General features: G+C 35.1%; 1 protein-coding gene across 1 annotated transcript; it reads right to left on the reverse strand.

The window, feature by feature from the left end:
- Positions 1–13,626: 13,626 nt before the first annotated feature.
- Positions 13,627–14,565, reverse strand: LOC308429016 (olfactory receptor 5J3-like; the record flags this gene model as incomplete). The annotated part of the gene is made up of 1 exon (XM_080927662.1): positions 13,627–14,565. One exon carries the CDS (start codon positions 14,563–14,565, stop codon positions 13,627–13,629), a length of 939 nt encoding a protein of 312 aa, XP_080783788.1.
- Positions 14,566–17,985: the final 3,420 nt, after the last annotated feature.

Consider the following 17,985-nt stretch of genomic DNA (forward strand, 5'->3'; position numbering starts at 1 on the left):
AGTGTGATCATAAAGAACAGCAGTGTCAGAGGACTGGATCAACCTGAACTACAGAGGGCAGAGCTAGAGAAGTGACAGAAGCCCTCTGGAGGAGGCCAGAAGTTCGTGAATGAATGTAAGATATTGAATTTAGTTTGCCTTTTGCCCTAATATTTTCCCTCTTTTAGTAAAAAGGTATTGAATGAAGGTCACAGTTAAGATAGTCTGAAATGTAAAAAGACTGAATTTTAAATAAGATTGTATATTTTAAAGGGATTGAAATTTTAATATGTAAAATTTTGCAAATACAGTGAGATTTTAAAGTTATTTAGAGCTTGGAAATGAATAAGAAAGTAAGAGTTAAGGCTTAATACTGATGTGTTTGTGTGTCAAGTAGAAAAAATGTCAATTGTCTTGGTTGGTTTTGTGTCAACTTTACAAAAGCTGAAGCTATTACAGAAAAAGGAGCCTCCCTTGAAAAAATGACTCCGCAAGATCCAGCTGTGAGGCATTCTCTTAATTATTGATCTAGGGTGGGATCTGTAGGTGATGCCATCCCTGGGCTCATAGTCATGGGTTCTATAAGAAAGCAATCTGAGAAAACCAGTGGGAAGAAAGTCAATAAGTAACATCCCTCCATGGCCTTTGCATCAGCTTCTGCTTCCTGACCTGTTTGAGTACCAGTCCTGACTTCCTTTGGTGATTAACAGCAATGTGTAAAAGTGTAAACTGAATAAACCCTTTCCTCCCCAACTTGCTTCTTGGTCATGATGTTTTGTGCAAGAATACAAACCCTAACCAAGGCAATATCCTAGAATAATGTAGACTTCATCATGGTTGATAACCTTTTTGATGTCTTCTTGAATTTAATTTTCAAGCACTTTACTTTGAATAATTTTATGTATAGTAATCAGTTAGATGAGCCTATGACCAGAAATAAAAAATATAAACAAATGGTTTATCTTCAAATTGCTTTTCTTTGTTTTTCATATAATTAACATTGCTTGCATATACATGTAAAAATATTTTTATTACAAATTCTCATTTTTATCACCCAGTTTTAAACTTGTAAATAAAAATATCTTGGATCATGTTTTGTTCTTTTCTATTTATTACTGTCTTTACAAATATTTTATTAAAATATTATTGGAGAACTAGAAAGTCAACTCATAGACATTGAATACTCAAAATACTTTGATTAATAATGAAGGTTTATCTCATATAACTAACTTATAAAGAAAATAAACAAAGTTATCAGATATATGAAGAAATGGTAAAACAAATATGGTGGTTTGAACAGGTTTTGTTGCTATAAATTCATGTGTTTGAATGATTAGCTATAGGGAGTGGCACTCTTAGGAGGTATGGACTAATTGGAAGCCGTTGGCCTTGTTGGAAGGAGTATGTCACGGTGGGGGCAGCTTTTAAGTTTTCTTATGCTCAGGCTCTCCCAGGGCAAATGATAGTCTTTTTATTGCTGCCTTTAGATCAAGATGTAGAACTCTTGGCTTCTCCTCCAACATTATTGTTTGTATGCTGGCTTACTTTTCCCCATGAAGAAAATGGACTAAGCCTTTGAAACATAAGCCACCCCAACTAAGTTTTCCTGTATACAAGTTCAGAGGTACTTTTTTTTCTTTTTTTTTTCTTTTTTTTACAATCTCTTCAGAACAATGAACCTCTCCATGATAGAAATTGCTACCATGGAGTAGGGTTTCATTGTCACAGTAGGACTGATAATGGTTTCCTTTGGAAGAATGGATTTAGAAGCTTTAGATTTGGAAAGTGGTAGAATGTGTTAAGCACTGTTTAATGTCTATCCTAATAATGTCTGACAGTAATTTGAACTGTGTGGGAAGACAGTCCAATAAGTATTAGGGAGGACATTTTTGTATATTGACTAGAGATCTTTCTTGTTATATTTCAGTGAAGAATGGAGCTATTTTTGCCCTTGTCTCAACAGTATGCTGCAGATAAATTAAAGAAATTTATATTAATTGCATTGAAAAAGGTAAAGTCCAGCATAGAATCTGTCCTGTGGCTCACTCTTACAAAGATCATTTTCATCATCTTAGCAAGATCAGGTTAATTGAGACTACAGGTCTTCCTATGGGGTCTTCCTCCTCTTCAGCTTCTTCAAGCATTTCCTAATTCTACCACAGGAACCAGCAGCTTCTGTTAATTAGTTGGGTGCAAATATTTGCATTTGATTCTTCCAGCTGTTTGTTAAGTTTTTCAGAGGTCAGTCATGACAGGCCCCTATTTGTGAGCACTCTATAGCATCACTCAAGATGATATTCACTAGATGCATCCAGTTTCTTAGAAATCTCACAAAGTCATTGTTTCTGATAGCTGAGTAGTACTCCATTGTGTAAATATACCACAATTTTTGTATCCATTCATCTACTGAAGGACATCAGGGTTCTTCCCTGCTTCTGGTTATTATAAATAGAGCTGCTATGAACATTGTGGTGCATGTGTCTTTGTTGTATATTGGAGTGTCTCTGGGGTATATACCCGGAAGTGGAATAACTGGGTGTTCAGATAGGACTATGTCCAATTTGCTAAGGAACTACCAGACTGATTTCCAGAATGGTTGTACCAGCTTACAACCCCATCAACAGTGGAGGAGTGTTCCTTTTTCTCTGCATCCTCTCCAGCATCTGCTGTCATCTGAGTTTTTGTTCTTAGCCATTCTGACTGGTGTGAGGTAGAAAATATCATCCTGAGTGAGGTAACCCAGTCACAAAAGGACAGACATAATATGCAGTCACTGATAATTGGATACTAACCCCAGAAATCTCTGAACACCCCAGAAACAAATCACAGTAAATATGAAGCTCAGAAGCTCAAGAAAAACAAAGTACAAAAGGTGAAAGCTTCAGTTCTATTTAAGAAAAAAAAAATGCATAGCACCTTGTCAGAGTTTGGTACTCCTGGACCTTAAATCATTAACAATCCAAGACCTAAGAAAATAGCACATCTATGTAAACTTATTGTTTATATATTTGCAATTATATGAGGTATACTTATGTAATGTTAAGAATTACCATGACCTGGGTAGTGTTTTCATTTAAACATAGGAAGATATGATTGTGTGTCAAATTGACTTTGGCAAAGGATGGACAGTGATGAGTATTCTCAGTTGTCAGCTTGAGTATATCTGAAATGAACTATAATCCCAAATGTATAAAGATCTTATGAAAAACAGTTAAAGAAAAGCCAGGCATGGTGGTCCATTCATTTAATCCCAGGAGAAAGGCAACCAGATCTCTTAGTTCAATGCCACCCTGGTACTGAGCAAGTTTCTGGCTTAGATCCAGGTATGATGGCACATACCTTAATTACAGCACTCAAGAGAAAGAGGAATGAAGATCTGTATGTTTAAGGTTGGTTGACAGAGCAAGTTCTTGGACAGCCAAGAAGTGAAGGAACCCATGGAAAAAGAAAGCTGTTAGAGATATAACAGAAGACTCACCTGTGGATACCCCAATTTCACCTAGAAATGGGAACAAAATAAATAGGGGAGGCAGAGGGAGGTCATTCAGGGTCAAATATTTTGAAGATAAGTGAATAGCTTTATCCCTCCACTGGTGGCCTTGTCTATCTTCTGGAGGTGTTCTCTTCAGGTTCTATCTCCTCACCATTGGGCATTTCAGCTAAGGTTACACACATTGAGTCCTGGGAGACTTTCACTTCAGAGCTATCTAAGACATTGTAAAGAGAGGCATGCCCTGCAGCTACATATTTTCATTCTTTGTCCAGGCCCTTTGCACTTCTTTCCTGTTCCCCCTCAATACCTAATCCTGCCATTTTTATACACCTTTCTCTTCTTCTACCCAGTCCCTCTCCTATCTGCCACACCTCATAATTTTTATCAACCTTCTGAATGGAATCGAAGCATTCATAATTCAGCCTTTCCTCTTGTTAAACTTCATATGATTTGTAAATTGTATCATGGGTATTCTGTACTTTTGGCTAGTATCCACTTATCAGTACATAAGTGATATATATATATACTATGCATGTCCTTTTGGGTCTGAGTTACCGCACTCAGGATAATATTTTCTAGCACCATTAATTTGCCTGAAAAATTCATGATGTCCTCATTTTTTTATTGCTGTATAGTATTCCATTGTATAAATGAAACCATATTTTCTGTATCTATTCTTCAGTTGGGGAACATCTGGATTGTTTCTAAATTCTGGCTAGTAAAGATAAGGCTGCTATGAACATAGTGGAGAACAAAGCGTTCTTGTAGGTTTGACCATCCTCTGGGTATATGCCCAGGATCAGTATAGCTGAATCTTCAGGTAGAACTTTTTACAAATTTCTGAAGAACCATCAGATTGACTTCCAGGGTGATTGTACCAGTTTAACACCCCATCAGTAATGGAGAAGTGTTCCGCTTTCTCCATATACTTGCCAGCATGTACAGTCACTTGAGATTTTGATCTTAGCCATTCTGATTGATATAAGGTAGAATCTCAGTTATGTTGTTGTACATTTCCCCAATTTACTAACCTTTTTAAAAGTACTGTTCAGCCATTTCTGATTCTTTTGTTGAAAACTATGATTGATTCTGTACCCCATTTTTCAGTTGGGTTATTCTGGATTTTTTAGTCTAACTTCTTGTGTTCTTTACATATTTTGGATGTTAGCGCTTTATCAGCTATAGGGTTAGTGAACACCTTATTCTAATCTATAGATTGGCATTTTGTCTTATTGATAATGTCCTTTGACTTACAGAAGAAGCTTTGCAATTTTATGAGGTCCCATTTGATTATTCTTGATCTTAGAGTATAAGCCATTGGTGTTCTCTTGAGAAAATTGTCCCTTGTGCCTATCTATTTCTTCAAGGTTATTCTACACATTATCTTCTAATACTTTCAGTATATCTTGTTTCATCTTTGGGTATTTAATTCTCTTGGACTTGAGATTTATACAAGTACCAGTACTATGCAATTTTAATCACTAGTGCTCTGTAGTACAGATTGAGATCATAGATGGTGGTTCCCCCAGAAATTTTTTCATTGTTGAGTATCATTTTGGCTGTTATATGTCTTTTTTTCCATATGTACTTGAGAATTTCTCTTTCTATGTCTGTGAAGAACATGCAACTCTGATACCTAAGTGACAAAAAGACCCAACAAAGAAAGATAACCAGACCATTTTTGTTTATGAATATCAATGCAAAAATATTCAACAAAATTCTCACAAACAGAATTAAAAAACACATCATACCTATCATTCACCACAATAAAAAGGCTTCATTCCAAGGCTGCAAGTATAGTATTATATACAAAAATCCATGCATGTATCTTAATATATGATCAAACTAAAAAAAAAATCATTATCTCCTAAAATGAGGAAAAAGCCTTTGGCTAAATACAGCACCCCTTCATGTTACAAGTCTCCAAGTAATCTAGGATTGATGGTACAAACCCAAATATAATAAAAGCAGTATACAACAAACCAACATCCAACATTAAATTAAATGGAGTAAAACTTGAAGCCATTTCACTAAAGTTAGGGATATAAAAAGGCTGCCTACTCTTTCCCTATCTATTTAATACAGTAATGAAAGTTCTAGATTGAACACCTAGAAAACAAAGAAGATGAAGGGGATACAAAATGGAATAAAATAAGTCAATATACCATTATTTACAAATGACGCTATAGTATATATAAGCAACCGCAAAAATTCTATCAGAGAACTCTCCAGCTGATAAACAAGTTTGCCAGCATAACTGGATATTAAATTAACTCAAACAAATCAGTAGCCTTCCTGTATAAAAATGATAAATGGGTTCAGAAAATAATTAGGGAAACAAAACCCTTCATAGAAGGCACAGATAATATAAATTATCTTGGTGTAACTCTATCCAAGAAAGTAAAAGTTCCATATGACAAGAATTTCAAGACTCAGAAGAAAGAAACTAAAGAAGACATCAGAATGTAGACAGATCTCCCATGCTCATGCATTGGTAGGAATGATGTGAAGTGGCTTTAAAGTGGCTGTCGTTCCAAAGGCAATCTTTAGAGTCCATGCATCCCTGTCAAAGTCTATAGGCTACTTTTAAATTAAATTGTTAATCTACTAAATTATATAATTTATAATTATATGTAATTTAATTATATATACATAATTTATATATTATAAATATGAATTAAATATAATTGAATGTATATAATTATAATTAAATTGAATTAGTATTTCAATTTGTAGGTTGTTTGTACTTTTTAAATATTAATATTTTGTTATGTCTATAGCTGCAAAGATGTTTTCTTCTATTATATGTTGCCTGCTCACTTCATGCCCTTTACTGCACAAAAGACTTTTAGCTCAGCAAGACACCTTTTGTTGATTGTTGCCTTTCATTTTTTTCATATTAGATGTGGCATATTTTGTATTTATTTACAAATTTTACTCCAAAAATTATGTATAGTATCAAAGTAAAATTAATAATAATATATTAATAATAATAATAATAATAATAATAATAATAATAAATAATAAATTTATACATCCCAAGTCCCAGAAACTTGGATTTTTCAAGAAATCCCATTTCCTGTCTCCATACTCAAAAACATTGAGGCATTGTCCCTGTATTACCTCCCAGGAATGTTTTTTATTTTTCTCCCTTCTAAGAATGACTGAGGCATCCTCATTCTGGCCTTCCTTCTTTTTGGGGCTTTATAAGGTCTGTGAATTGTTTCTCTGGTATTCTAAACTTTTGTGGCTAGTATCCACTTATCAGTGAGTGCATGCCATGAGTGTTCTTTTGTGACTCGGTTACCTCACTCAGGATGATATTTTCTAGTTTAATCCATTTGCCTAAAAATTTCATGAAGTCATTGTTGTTAACATCTGAGTAGTACACCATTAGTATGATTGTAACAAATTTTCTTTATCCATGCTACTGTTGACATCTGGGTTCATATATATTTGTATGTGTGTACATATGTATGTATGTAGGTGCGTGCATGTGTGTGCGTGTGTGTGTGTGTGTGTGTGTGTGTGTGTGTGTGCATGTGTATGTGTGTGTGTGTTCCTCTGTCTTTGTCATGAGCTGGCAGAGACTCTCAGGTGACGACTATATCAGTCACCTGTCAGCATAAACTTCTTGCATGTTATAGTATTTATGACTATTGTGAAGAATGTCAATTCCCTTTTTTCCTTCTCAGCCTGTTTATCCTTTGAATAGAGGAAGGTTACTTCTTTGTTTGCATTCACTTTATATCCAGCTATTTTGCTGAAGTAGTTTTTCAGCTGTAGGAGTTCTCTGGTGAAATTTTTGGGGTCACTTATATATGTGATTACATCATTTGTAAATAGTGATATTTGACTTCTTGCTTTCCAACTTTTATCCCTTTAACCTTCTTTTGTTGCCCAATTGCTATGGCTAGAGCTTTGATTACTATATTGAATTGGTAGGAAGAAAGTTTGCATTCTTATCTAGTTTTTTATTTTACTAGGATTGCTTCAAGTTTCTCTTCAGATAGTTTGATGTTGGCTACCAGTTTGCTGTACTTATTTTTTTCTCTTACAACTTTATTTTTTTTTTTAAAAAAGAGGGATACCTGAACATATTTTTAACGGCATTTCGGCATAACACTATATGAATATATTTTTGTCAGTACTTAATTCTTTTAGAAGTTTGATAGCATGCACTGAAATCCCACTAGTTATCATAAGCATTTTACAAGGTTTAAGTTTGGGACTTGAATATCTGATCTTTCCAAGACTTTTAACATGAATGGGGTTGAATATTGTCAAATGTTTCCACAGCATCTAATGAGATGATCATATTATTTTTATTTGAGATTTTTTTATATATAATGGATCATGTTGATGGATTTCTATATATTGAAAAATCCCTGCCTTCTTTCTAGGTTCTGGCTATTATAAGTAAGGTTGCTATAAACTTAGTGGTACATGTGTCTTTGTTGTACGCTGAAGCATCTTTTGGGTATATACCCAGGAGTGGTATAATTGTGTCCTCAGGTGTACTATATCCAATTTTGTGAGGAATCCTGAGACTGATTTCCAGAGTCGTTGTACCCAGCAACAATGGAGGAGTGTTCCACATTCTTATGAAAGATGTTCTTTCACTAATTTCTTTCTCAGCCTGTTAAAGGAAGGCTTCTTACTTGTTTGAGATAATTTTATACTCAGCCACTTTGCTGAAGCTTTTTCTTGGGTTTAGAAGTTCTTGTGGAATTTTGGGGGTCACTTAAGAATACTATTATATCATCTGCAAAAAGAGATATTGTGACTTCTTTCTTTCCTTTTTCTTTCCCATTGACCTCTGTTGTTGTCTAATTGCTGTGGCTAGGACTTCAAGTACTATATTGAATAGGAAGAGAGAAAGTTGTCAGCCTTGTCTAGTCCCTGATTTTAGTGAGATTTCTTTATGTTTTTTCTATTTACACAAATGCTGGCTATTGGTTTGCTGTATTTTTTTTTTTTACTATATTTAGTTATTTAGATGATTATGTGGTTAAGTCATTGCTTCTGATAGCTGAGTAGTACTCCATTGTGTAAATGTGCCACATTTTTTGTATCCTTTCATCTACTGAAAGACATCTGGGTTCTTTCCAGCTTCTGGCTATTATAAATAGAGCTGCTATGAACAGTGTGGTGCATGTGTTTTTATTGTATGTTGGAGCGTCTTTTGGGTATATGCCCAGAAGTGGAATAACTGGGTCTTCAGGTAGTACTATGTCCAATTTCCTAAGGAATCGCCAGACTGATTTCCAGAGGGGTTTGGTTGTACCAGTTTACAACCCCACCAACAGTGAAGGATTGTTCCTCTTTCTCTGCATCCTTGCCAGAATCTGCTGTCATCTCAATTTTGATCTTAGGATTGAGAGTACTCCTAGCAAATCAGCTCTCTCTGGGCAGGATCTGTGTGCAAAAAGCTATGAAACAGCCTTAACTTTGGGCACAAATGAAGATTAGAAGTGTCCTGTCTTAGGCTGTTTTGAAGTTCCTGTGTCCTTTGAGCTCCTGGTGGGTTCCTCTTTGGACAGTTATTGGAGTGAAAGTGGTGGTCTCACCTGGAGGCTTAGGAGTGAGAGCACTCTGGGAAGGCCTTCTTTCTCCTTGTAGGAATTGGATACAAAGAGTGCAGCAAGACAGTCTTAGTTTGGGCCCATATGGAGATAGAAAAGATCCTGTCCCCACATATTTTGAAACTGATTTTTTTATGTGAATGATTCAAGTAATCTGCAGCTATCTGTAATTTGAGAAGAGGGAGTCTATAGATTTATAGTTAGATACAGAAGCTCTTAGCATTCCTCTGGTATACAGTCTATAAGTTAACAAGAACCTATGCTTTCATGATATTCAAATTCTTGTCAATATTGTATGGTGGAGAGTGTGTCATGTGACAGAGAAATAAAAAAGAGGATAAGAAAATATCTTTCTTTTAAAGTGATTTCCTTCCATATGACATGGAACATGCTGCAGAGACATGACATTCATACTTTCATTCAATGGTTATCTTAAAGGATTATCCTGACCCTGTCACATGCTGCTAATCTAACTTATAGACTTCCTACTGCCTCTTACTGTATTCTCACTCCAACTGCATCATGTCGACACTGTAAGCTCATGGCCCAGAGGGGAGCAGAACAACATTATTATGTAGGTAAACAAAACAAAACAAAGATACCTGTAGTAATTATATTATATGAAAGACTCAATACATGTATTTATTCACTATAAGAAATGAGTTTTGTTTATTTAAATTGGAATTATTTTTCTCATGTAATATATTTTGATTATAATCTCCTTACTCCCTAGTTCCCTGAGTTCCTTCCAACCTCCCTTCACATGTGAGTGCACCTTTATTCTATCTCTCATAAGAAAACTATGGGCTTCTAATGGGTAATCTTAAAATAAAATAAAATAATAAACTGCAAAAAAAGAAACTAGCAAAATAATCATATAAAGAGATAGAATGAAAAGAAAACCAAAAAAAAGGCACAAGACAAAGATACAGATTCAGATATCTCTTCATTAAATACTCATGAATCCTATGAACAGACTATATTCAGAGCCATAGCATATACACAAAAGAAGTATAAGGTAAGAACAGAATATATGGGCCCTTATGACTCAAGAGTGTCATAGATGGGTTTCTTGAGCCCAGTGTACCTTGTTTGTGGCCATTCTGGCTCACCTCAACTCTCGCACAGCATGGGGGTACAACATAGGGAAAACCCAGAGACCATGCTAGCTAAGTCTGCAGTTTCTTACTGTTGCCATATGGCTTCCATGTGACATCCCTTTCTAACTACTTATGCCATCTATTAGAGGATAATGGCATATGGTGCTTCTGTGGAACAGTAGGTGCTGAGTTAGGTTGTGGCATTATTGTTGGTAAAATCAGGCATGGTGGGTGGGGATAGTCCATGCCCTGATAGAGTGTAAAGCTAGTATTAGCCCTGCTTGCATTTAATTTGGGGAAGAGAATGGAATATGTGGTCAGGACTTTGAACCCTGGGTGATTGAGGTTTGTGATCTTCATTCTGAGTTCCAAAGTGTATCCCTCCAAAGTCATTTCTGTGAAGCAGAGAAGCCATATTCTAAACACATTTCGTACCTAAGAAATTCACATTTCAGAATCAGGCATTTTATTCCAAAGTCTTTTGGTGCACCTATATCCACAGTTCAGAAGATAGAGCCAGCAGTGTACCCAAAAGCCTAACAGCAGGTTGGGGTATCTCTTTGTGATCTATATTCCCACAGAATCACAGCAGGAATCTTTTAACTCCACAATTTTCTGTACACAGGAAGGATAAAAGAACTCTAAGCCTCATCATCTTGGAATGAAAGAAAGGGCTGATTTGTTTTAGAGCAGGAGGAAGGAAAGGAAATGGAAGCTCTCTCTGCAGAGAAAATTTATTTTTCCTCTGAATTACCCAGGGCTGTTCCATCTGATAAGTAACACTGCCTTAAAACAGAAATATGCAGGCATTGGCTTTTTTGGCAAATGAATGTATATTTATTCACAAAGTGGTTCTCATTTAATTGCAAGATGTAGTCCTTTGACATGAGGCCAGGGCACCCCTCATGGACCTCCCCTAGAACACCCAGGTCTTCAGTCCATCTCATCAAGTGGTGGGAGGAACAAAGAAACATGACTAGATTCATTCCCAGTGACTTTTCACTGGGTTCCCATCTTGTCATAAACAAGGGATGTCTTCTAAGATGTACTGTCTTCTTAGACTAGATGTGTTTCAGATTCTTTGGGTTTTTGTGTGTTTTGGCTGAATTTTATAGTTTGTATTTGAATGAGAAACACATAGGATGCCTAGAAATAATACTGAAAAGCCAAATCTTTATTTTCAGGGTGGGAAGCAGAGATCACACAATGAAAATACCTGTCTGAAGTTCCTCTTAGAGAACTCTGGATCAGCCATCAAGAGGCTGGAGTTTTGCTCATGTCCCCAATGAAAAAGTCTCTCTTTGTGTCAGCCATATTACAGGGCCACTGTTATGCAGACATCCAATGAATCCTACAGCCATACAGAAAACAGCCCTTTTCAAAGAGGGCCATTGGTTCTTAATGGGGAGTACATAGTTATGGACAGTGATGTCTTTGATGAGAGTCTGGGCTTGGAGGTCCCCTACCTGTATCCTGCCAGGACCCCTAGTCACAGGACCTGAGATGCAAAGTCTCGCTACCTCCAGCCCAAACCATCAAAACCTTGTTCCAAGGCCAGCATTTGTGCAGGTGCAGGAATTCACCAAAGTACAGCCTCCAGGTGTGAAATCCTGCACCCTTGCGGCCCCAATGAGGGATGATAGGTATGAGAGAAGGTGATATTCTGTGTTACCAAGAGAAATGTAGCAGGACAGAGGGGTTACCTTTCAAGACTATGGCCTCCCAGTCCCAACTCCATCCAGAAAGTTGGCGCTTTACTTGTCAGAGGCAGGTGTTATGATGGGATGTACAGGGTCACAGCATTTCCTAAAGGCTCCATCTGGGATCCCACCATGAAGGCTAAATTCCAGATGTTTGACTCACCAACCTGAAATCACTAGGAAGAACCATGTCCTGTGACAAATCTTCTGATTCTGAGTTTCAAAGGTTTTCCCTGGACACAGTGTAGAGAAATTTGAACCCAAACATGGATGCACATTCCAGCTTACTACTGGACTCAGCATGCTGGAGCACTGCTGAGGGAGAGGTCCCAGTTCACCAGGGAAAAGAGGCTTGCTTCCTTTCCTTGATGCCTACAGGTTTAGTGGACTTGCTCTGCTGCTCTCTATCCAACCCAGAAATAGTGCACCCATTCCCTATCTCATAGAGCTTTGAAACTTCATTACTTTTATTTAGAAACAAACAGGGTGGCAGAGAAGACATCTCTGCACCCCTGGGTGTGGGCAGGAAACATAGGTCAGGCATGAGGGCAGGTTTTCTACCTGCTCTTTCTCTAGAGTACTTACTGTGGGTCAGCTGCCTCTGCTCATTCCCTGAATGCCTGTGGGCCTGGTGGCTTGCCTCACTGCTAATAGCCTAGACTTAGCAGAATTCCTGAGATCTACTTCCCTGGTGGCTCAAATACTGCCTGGTCATTTGGTCCAGTGGCATACCTAACAGACAATGTCTACCCTAGTACATGGGTGGAAAGATCTTTCTGTTACCACATTGAACATTGGAGAGGCCCAGTGCGGGGCCCAAAAGGACAGAACAATAAGGATCCCTGCTGAGCTACTATGAATTGTGGGGTGAGAGCTCCTGTCACTCTTCTGTGACTAGAAATCCCTGCTGTGGTTTTGTTGCACATCCTTTTCCATAGGAATATATATATATATATATATATATATATATATATATATATATATATATATATATATATATATATAAACCTAACTCATAGCATGCTTCCAAAGGCCAAGTTCTGTCTTCTTTGGGTCAATACTGTGAAGTATTATAGTTGTACAGTTCCCAATCTGGCCTTTGCTTGCTCAGAGAAAAGTTGTTATGTATTTTGTAAGGCCTAGATTCTGTATTATAATTTCTGCAGGAGGAAGCTTCTCTGAATAATGAATGAACAAGTGATTTATCAATAAGTATAGTAAAATGGCATTAAGAAGCATTTCTGGTATCTTTTTGTAGTCAATTAGTCAGATGTATATGATTTTTTATACTATGCCCCTGAGCTAGCTAGTTTCGTGTTCTTGGCCAATTAAACAGTACTAGGCATGTGTTTTGTTTTACATAAAACCAAACTTTATGACTAATCTTCATTATTTTATTATGCTGAAGAACTCTTTTCATTCCCTACTTATCTAATAACATTAATAGAAACTTTTTTATTTAAAACTTTAAGTCACAAGGTAGGTTTTTGTTCAGCCATTTATCATTCTATTAAAATTACATACAAAACTGGACACAAAAACGTCTTTTTTTAATGGAGGTTTTGTAGAGTCATGTAAAACGGTCCATAAAAACTATGTAATTAAGACTGTTTTAAACATTCCCTGATCCAATACAATATTTGAGAAATAAGGATGACTAAAATATTTTGACCTAAATCTTCACTTGCCTTTTATAAAAGATGAATGAATTTTAGCCAAATCACTTTGAAGTTTCATATCAAGCTTTCAAAGCTACAGAAGTGACATATTCAAGAGATACTCCTCTCCCTACAAATTGACCTCTTGGCTGCTTCCTTCACATCCTTATTTCTCAGGCTGTAAATCAGAGGGTTCAACATGGGGATGACCAAGGTGTAAAACACAGCAGAGACTTTTTCCTGTTCCATGGAATATTGAGAGCTTGGCTGGATATAGCTGAATGTCACAGAACCATAAAATAATGCCACAGCTGTCAGGTGTGAGGCACATGTGGAGAAGGCTTTGCGCCTCCCCTCAGCTGAGCGGATTCTCAGGATGGCAATGACAATGTGGATATAGGACACCATGACAATGATGAAAGTGAAAATAGCAATCACTCCAGAGAAGACCAAAAGCAGCAAATCATTGATGTGTGGATCAGAGCATGAAAGCTTCAGAAGAGGAGGGATGTCACAGAAAAAGTGATTCACAATGTTGGGACCACAGAAGTCTAGTCTGAGTAAACCTATTGTGTGAGTTAGGGAATTAATGAGGCCACCCAAGTAACATGCAAGGACCATTTGACTGCAGATGCTGTGGGTCATGATAACTGTATACATTAAGGGGTTTGCAATTGCCACATAGCGATCGTAAGCCATCATTGACAAGAGAATACCTTCTGTAGTTATATACACTGCAAAAAAGAAACTCTGAAGGACACAGCCAAAGAATGTGCTAGATTTGTGTTCTGACAATAAATTAATGAGCATTTTAGGAGCAATAGTAGTTGAGTAGCAGATATCACAGAAAGAGAGGTTACTAAGAAAAAAGTACATTGGAGTGTGAAGTTGAGCATTCAAGCAGATCAAGAAGATCATCCCCCAGTTACCCACAAGAATGATGAAATACACTAAGCTAAAAAGCAAAAAGAGAGGAACTTGCCAATTAGAATTTTCTGTCAAGCCAACTAGTATGAATTCCTTCACACCTGTGTGATTCCAAACACTCATGCTTTCAATAGTCTAGAGCCTCTGGTTATCATGGAATGTAAATAAAAAATAAATACCTAAAAATATTTTCTCCAGATTCTGAGAGTCAATGTTGTGAGACATTGAGAGATTGCCCTGTGGTAGATGAAACAAAGAGCAAAACCTCAGTGCCCTTAGTGTGCTACAAAATCTATGCAATGAGATTCAAATGATTGCAATGCACATTTGTTTATTCCCTGTTGTCAACTAACTCAATGGAAAAGCAATGAAAAGAAAGCATGACCCAAAGTTCTCTGTTGGTTGAATTTATACTTAAGTACAGAGTGTTTGAACTAAAACTTTATATTATTCTTTATTATGTATCAGCCTTCTGTGTCTATGGAATATAAGCTTGCCATAATATCGGGGCAAAAGATATTCAAACATTCTGTAGATAATTATTTCAATATATTTCAATTCCAGTTAATCTAAACACACTGACTTCAATACCATGACCTGATACCTACCTTTCCAAATAATTAACCTCAAATATGTTACACATTTTCTCAATGCTATCTTATAGGTAGAACCTTATCCAAGACTATATACATACACACATATATACATATATGTATATATAGTTTTAGAAAGTATATATATATGTATACATATGTATACATATATATATCAATGTTTTTATTTGCTTCTTATTTTAAGAATAAGCAAGAACTATGAGTATCATTTTACATGACACTTCTTGTAGTTCATTCAATATTTTTGCATTTTTGTAATATAGTTTTTAATGTTAATTAAACTATAATATAGATTATAAAAAATAAATTTTGTGAAACACAAAAAACTGAAACTATACATATATTTTCTTTTCTTTTCTAAAGGTAAGGTTTTTCCACTACCAAAATTATTCTGAAATGATGTGTTTTTTAATTTAATTTTAATCAAGGTAAATTTCAATATATATATAATATACAATCACTAAATGTCTGGCACTTATAATAATGTTCCCATATGATTCTTTTTAACTAACAGAGCACATAAATCATTAGCATCATGACTTTAAGCAGCTGATGTATTGTTACAAATATAAATATGTTGATAAGCAGAATTACTAGAATATAAAATTAAAGATGGACAGAGAATAAGAGGAATTTGTGAACACTATATTAATGGCATTAGTTTCTGGTTAGGGTAGCTGTCTGAAGCATGGCATCTGATTTCAAAGGTGGAATCTACATAGTTATGAAGCTACACTACTAGGAGGAGTTCTACAAGATGGAAACATTATTGTAGCCAAATACCTACCTTTTGAACCTCTAAACAAACTACCTGTATTAATGAGGCACTTCTTCGGAGACAACAATACATTGGAGTTTTCTTTCATTGCTGTTTCTTTAATTCTTATCTTGAAAAAACACTTGATTATATACAGTTCTAACACTCATAATTCAAGGTAATTTTACCTCTCATGGTCTTCCTCTTACTCACAGGTCAACATACTGTTTCCCCATATGAAGTAGTATGTGTGGTTCCTAGAGATTAAGATTTATACATCACTAGGGATTTTCAATCAGTCTGTCAAATATAAAATGTCCAGTGAATGACTGTACATAGAATAATTAACTTAATGATATATGTGGGTGTGTAAAAATTATTATAAAAAGAAAACACAGAAAGTTCAAAATCCAAAGTAAAGCTCTGTGTAATAAATTTTTCAAAATGTTCTTAAGTGAAAACAAAAATAAAACAAAATAAACAAACACCAAAAATAGCAAAAGAAAATTCCTAAATGTGACTGAAAACTCTCAGTAGATGGTGAAAACATTTGCTCAGTACAATACTTGCCAAAATAATTTCACTATTTTCAATAGTTGTAGCTTAGCATTCTACATTTAAACTGCTTCTACAAATGTATTTCGCATGAAATAAATTGTGTTCTTTTATGTTACTGCTCTAAACAACACCTGTATTAAACTTTATACATTGTAAATATGTTTGGTTTTATGAGCTATGTATGTATCTCATTAACAATCTTCTTTCACATTCAAAGAATATTTTGTAAATTAAAGAAAGCCTGTGTGGTACCTGAGACATCAAGAACACATTGTGTCCTCACATTTTCTAGGCAGTATATAGTAAATCTGGCATACTCTTCCATATTGATGGATATTGGTATCACCATTGAAAAGAGCACTCTTTAAGCTCAGTCCCATCCACTTAAACCTAGCCACCTTAGTCCCTGATGTTCAGTTTAGTGGTCTTTAAAGAAAAGATATCACTTTATACTAATAAGGAAAAAAAGCACCATAAACCTGAATGCTTATTTTTAGAAATTAACTTTTTTTGAGAGTAAAATGTAATTCAATTATTTATTTTTAGTCTTTCTCCTTCTTAACTTCCTAACAAGGATAATCTTTATCCTTGCTTTCTTTCAAATCCAAGACTTCCTGATAGAAATAAAGGCTGATTTACAACACTAATGACTGTGAGTATTCTGTCCTCAAACATTTTTACTCCTAAAGATATGTTCAAATTTTATTTTGTATTCTTTATATAGCATGTCTGATGTATCATCAAAAATCAATCTATTTAAATGAATACAAAATTCCTGAAGTGTCATCACATGATTATAGGACAACTTTCCAAATGCATGTTCATTTATGAACAATACAGTAAGAGTAGTCCTACAACCTTAACTTTTTTTGAGTTAAAAAAGGAACCCTGCAAAACCTTATCAGATGACCTAGTGATTATCAAAATTTTACTGTGTTCATACACAAGAAGTTATTTTCATATATAAACAAATTACCTCAATGATATCATTATCACAAGAATTTAAAAATACTTTTATGAAGTATTGAGTGTATATATATGAATATATAATGTATGATTTATATTTTATACATGAAAAACAAGATAATTTATTATACAAGACAATTAATAGAGAAGTGAAGAAAATATCACATAATATTTGTTGAATATAAAATTGGACATTGATTTTAAAGTTGCATTTAACTTCTATAATTAACAATAGCAGCACAAAGTGAATGAGACAAAACTATAGATTAGATATTCTACCTTATTGCCAGCACAGCATATAGAACAACAGAACTCCTGTGGCAAGTTGTCTGAGCTTTCATAAAATCCAAATTATGAACATATCCTAGGATAAAAAACAAATGAAAAAAGATAGAAAATAATACCTAAAATATTGCATTAGAATGCTTAATGAAAAATAGTTTCAAACTGTTTAGAAATTTTAGTATTTTATTAAATATTATTATTTTATTAATAGGGAATCATATGCATTTTATACAATTTTCAATTCTTAACATTCATGTTTTTAAAAAATTTGTGTAATATCTTTAAGGTACTGTATGGATATAGAAGTAAATAATAGAAACATATTTAGTCTTACCATATGCAAGAACAGTTAACATAATCATA

The sequence above is a fragment of the Micromys minutus genome (assembly GCF_963924665.1).
Source record: "Micromys minutus genome assembly, chromosome: 13".
NCBI lineage: Eukaryota > Metazoa > Chordata > Mammalia > Rodentia > Muridae > Micromys > Micromys minutus.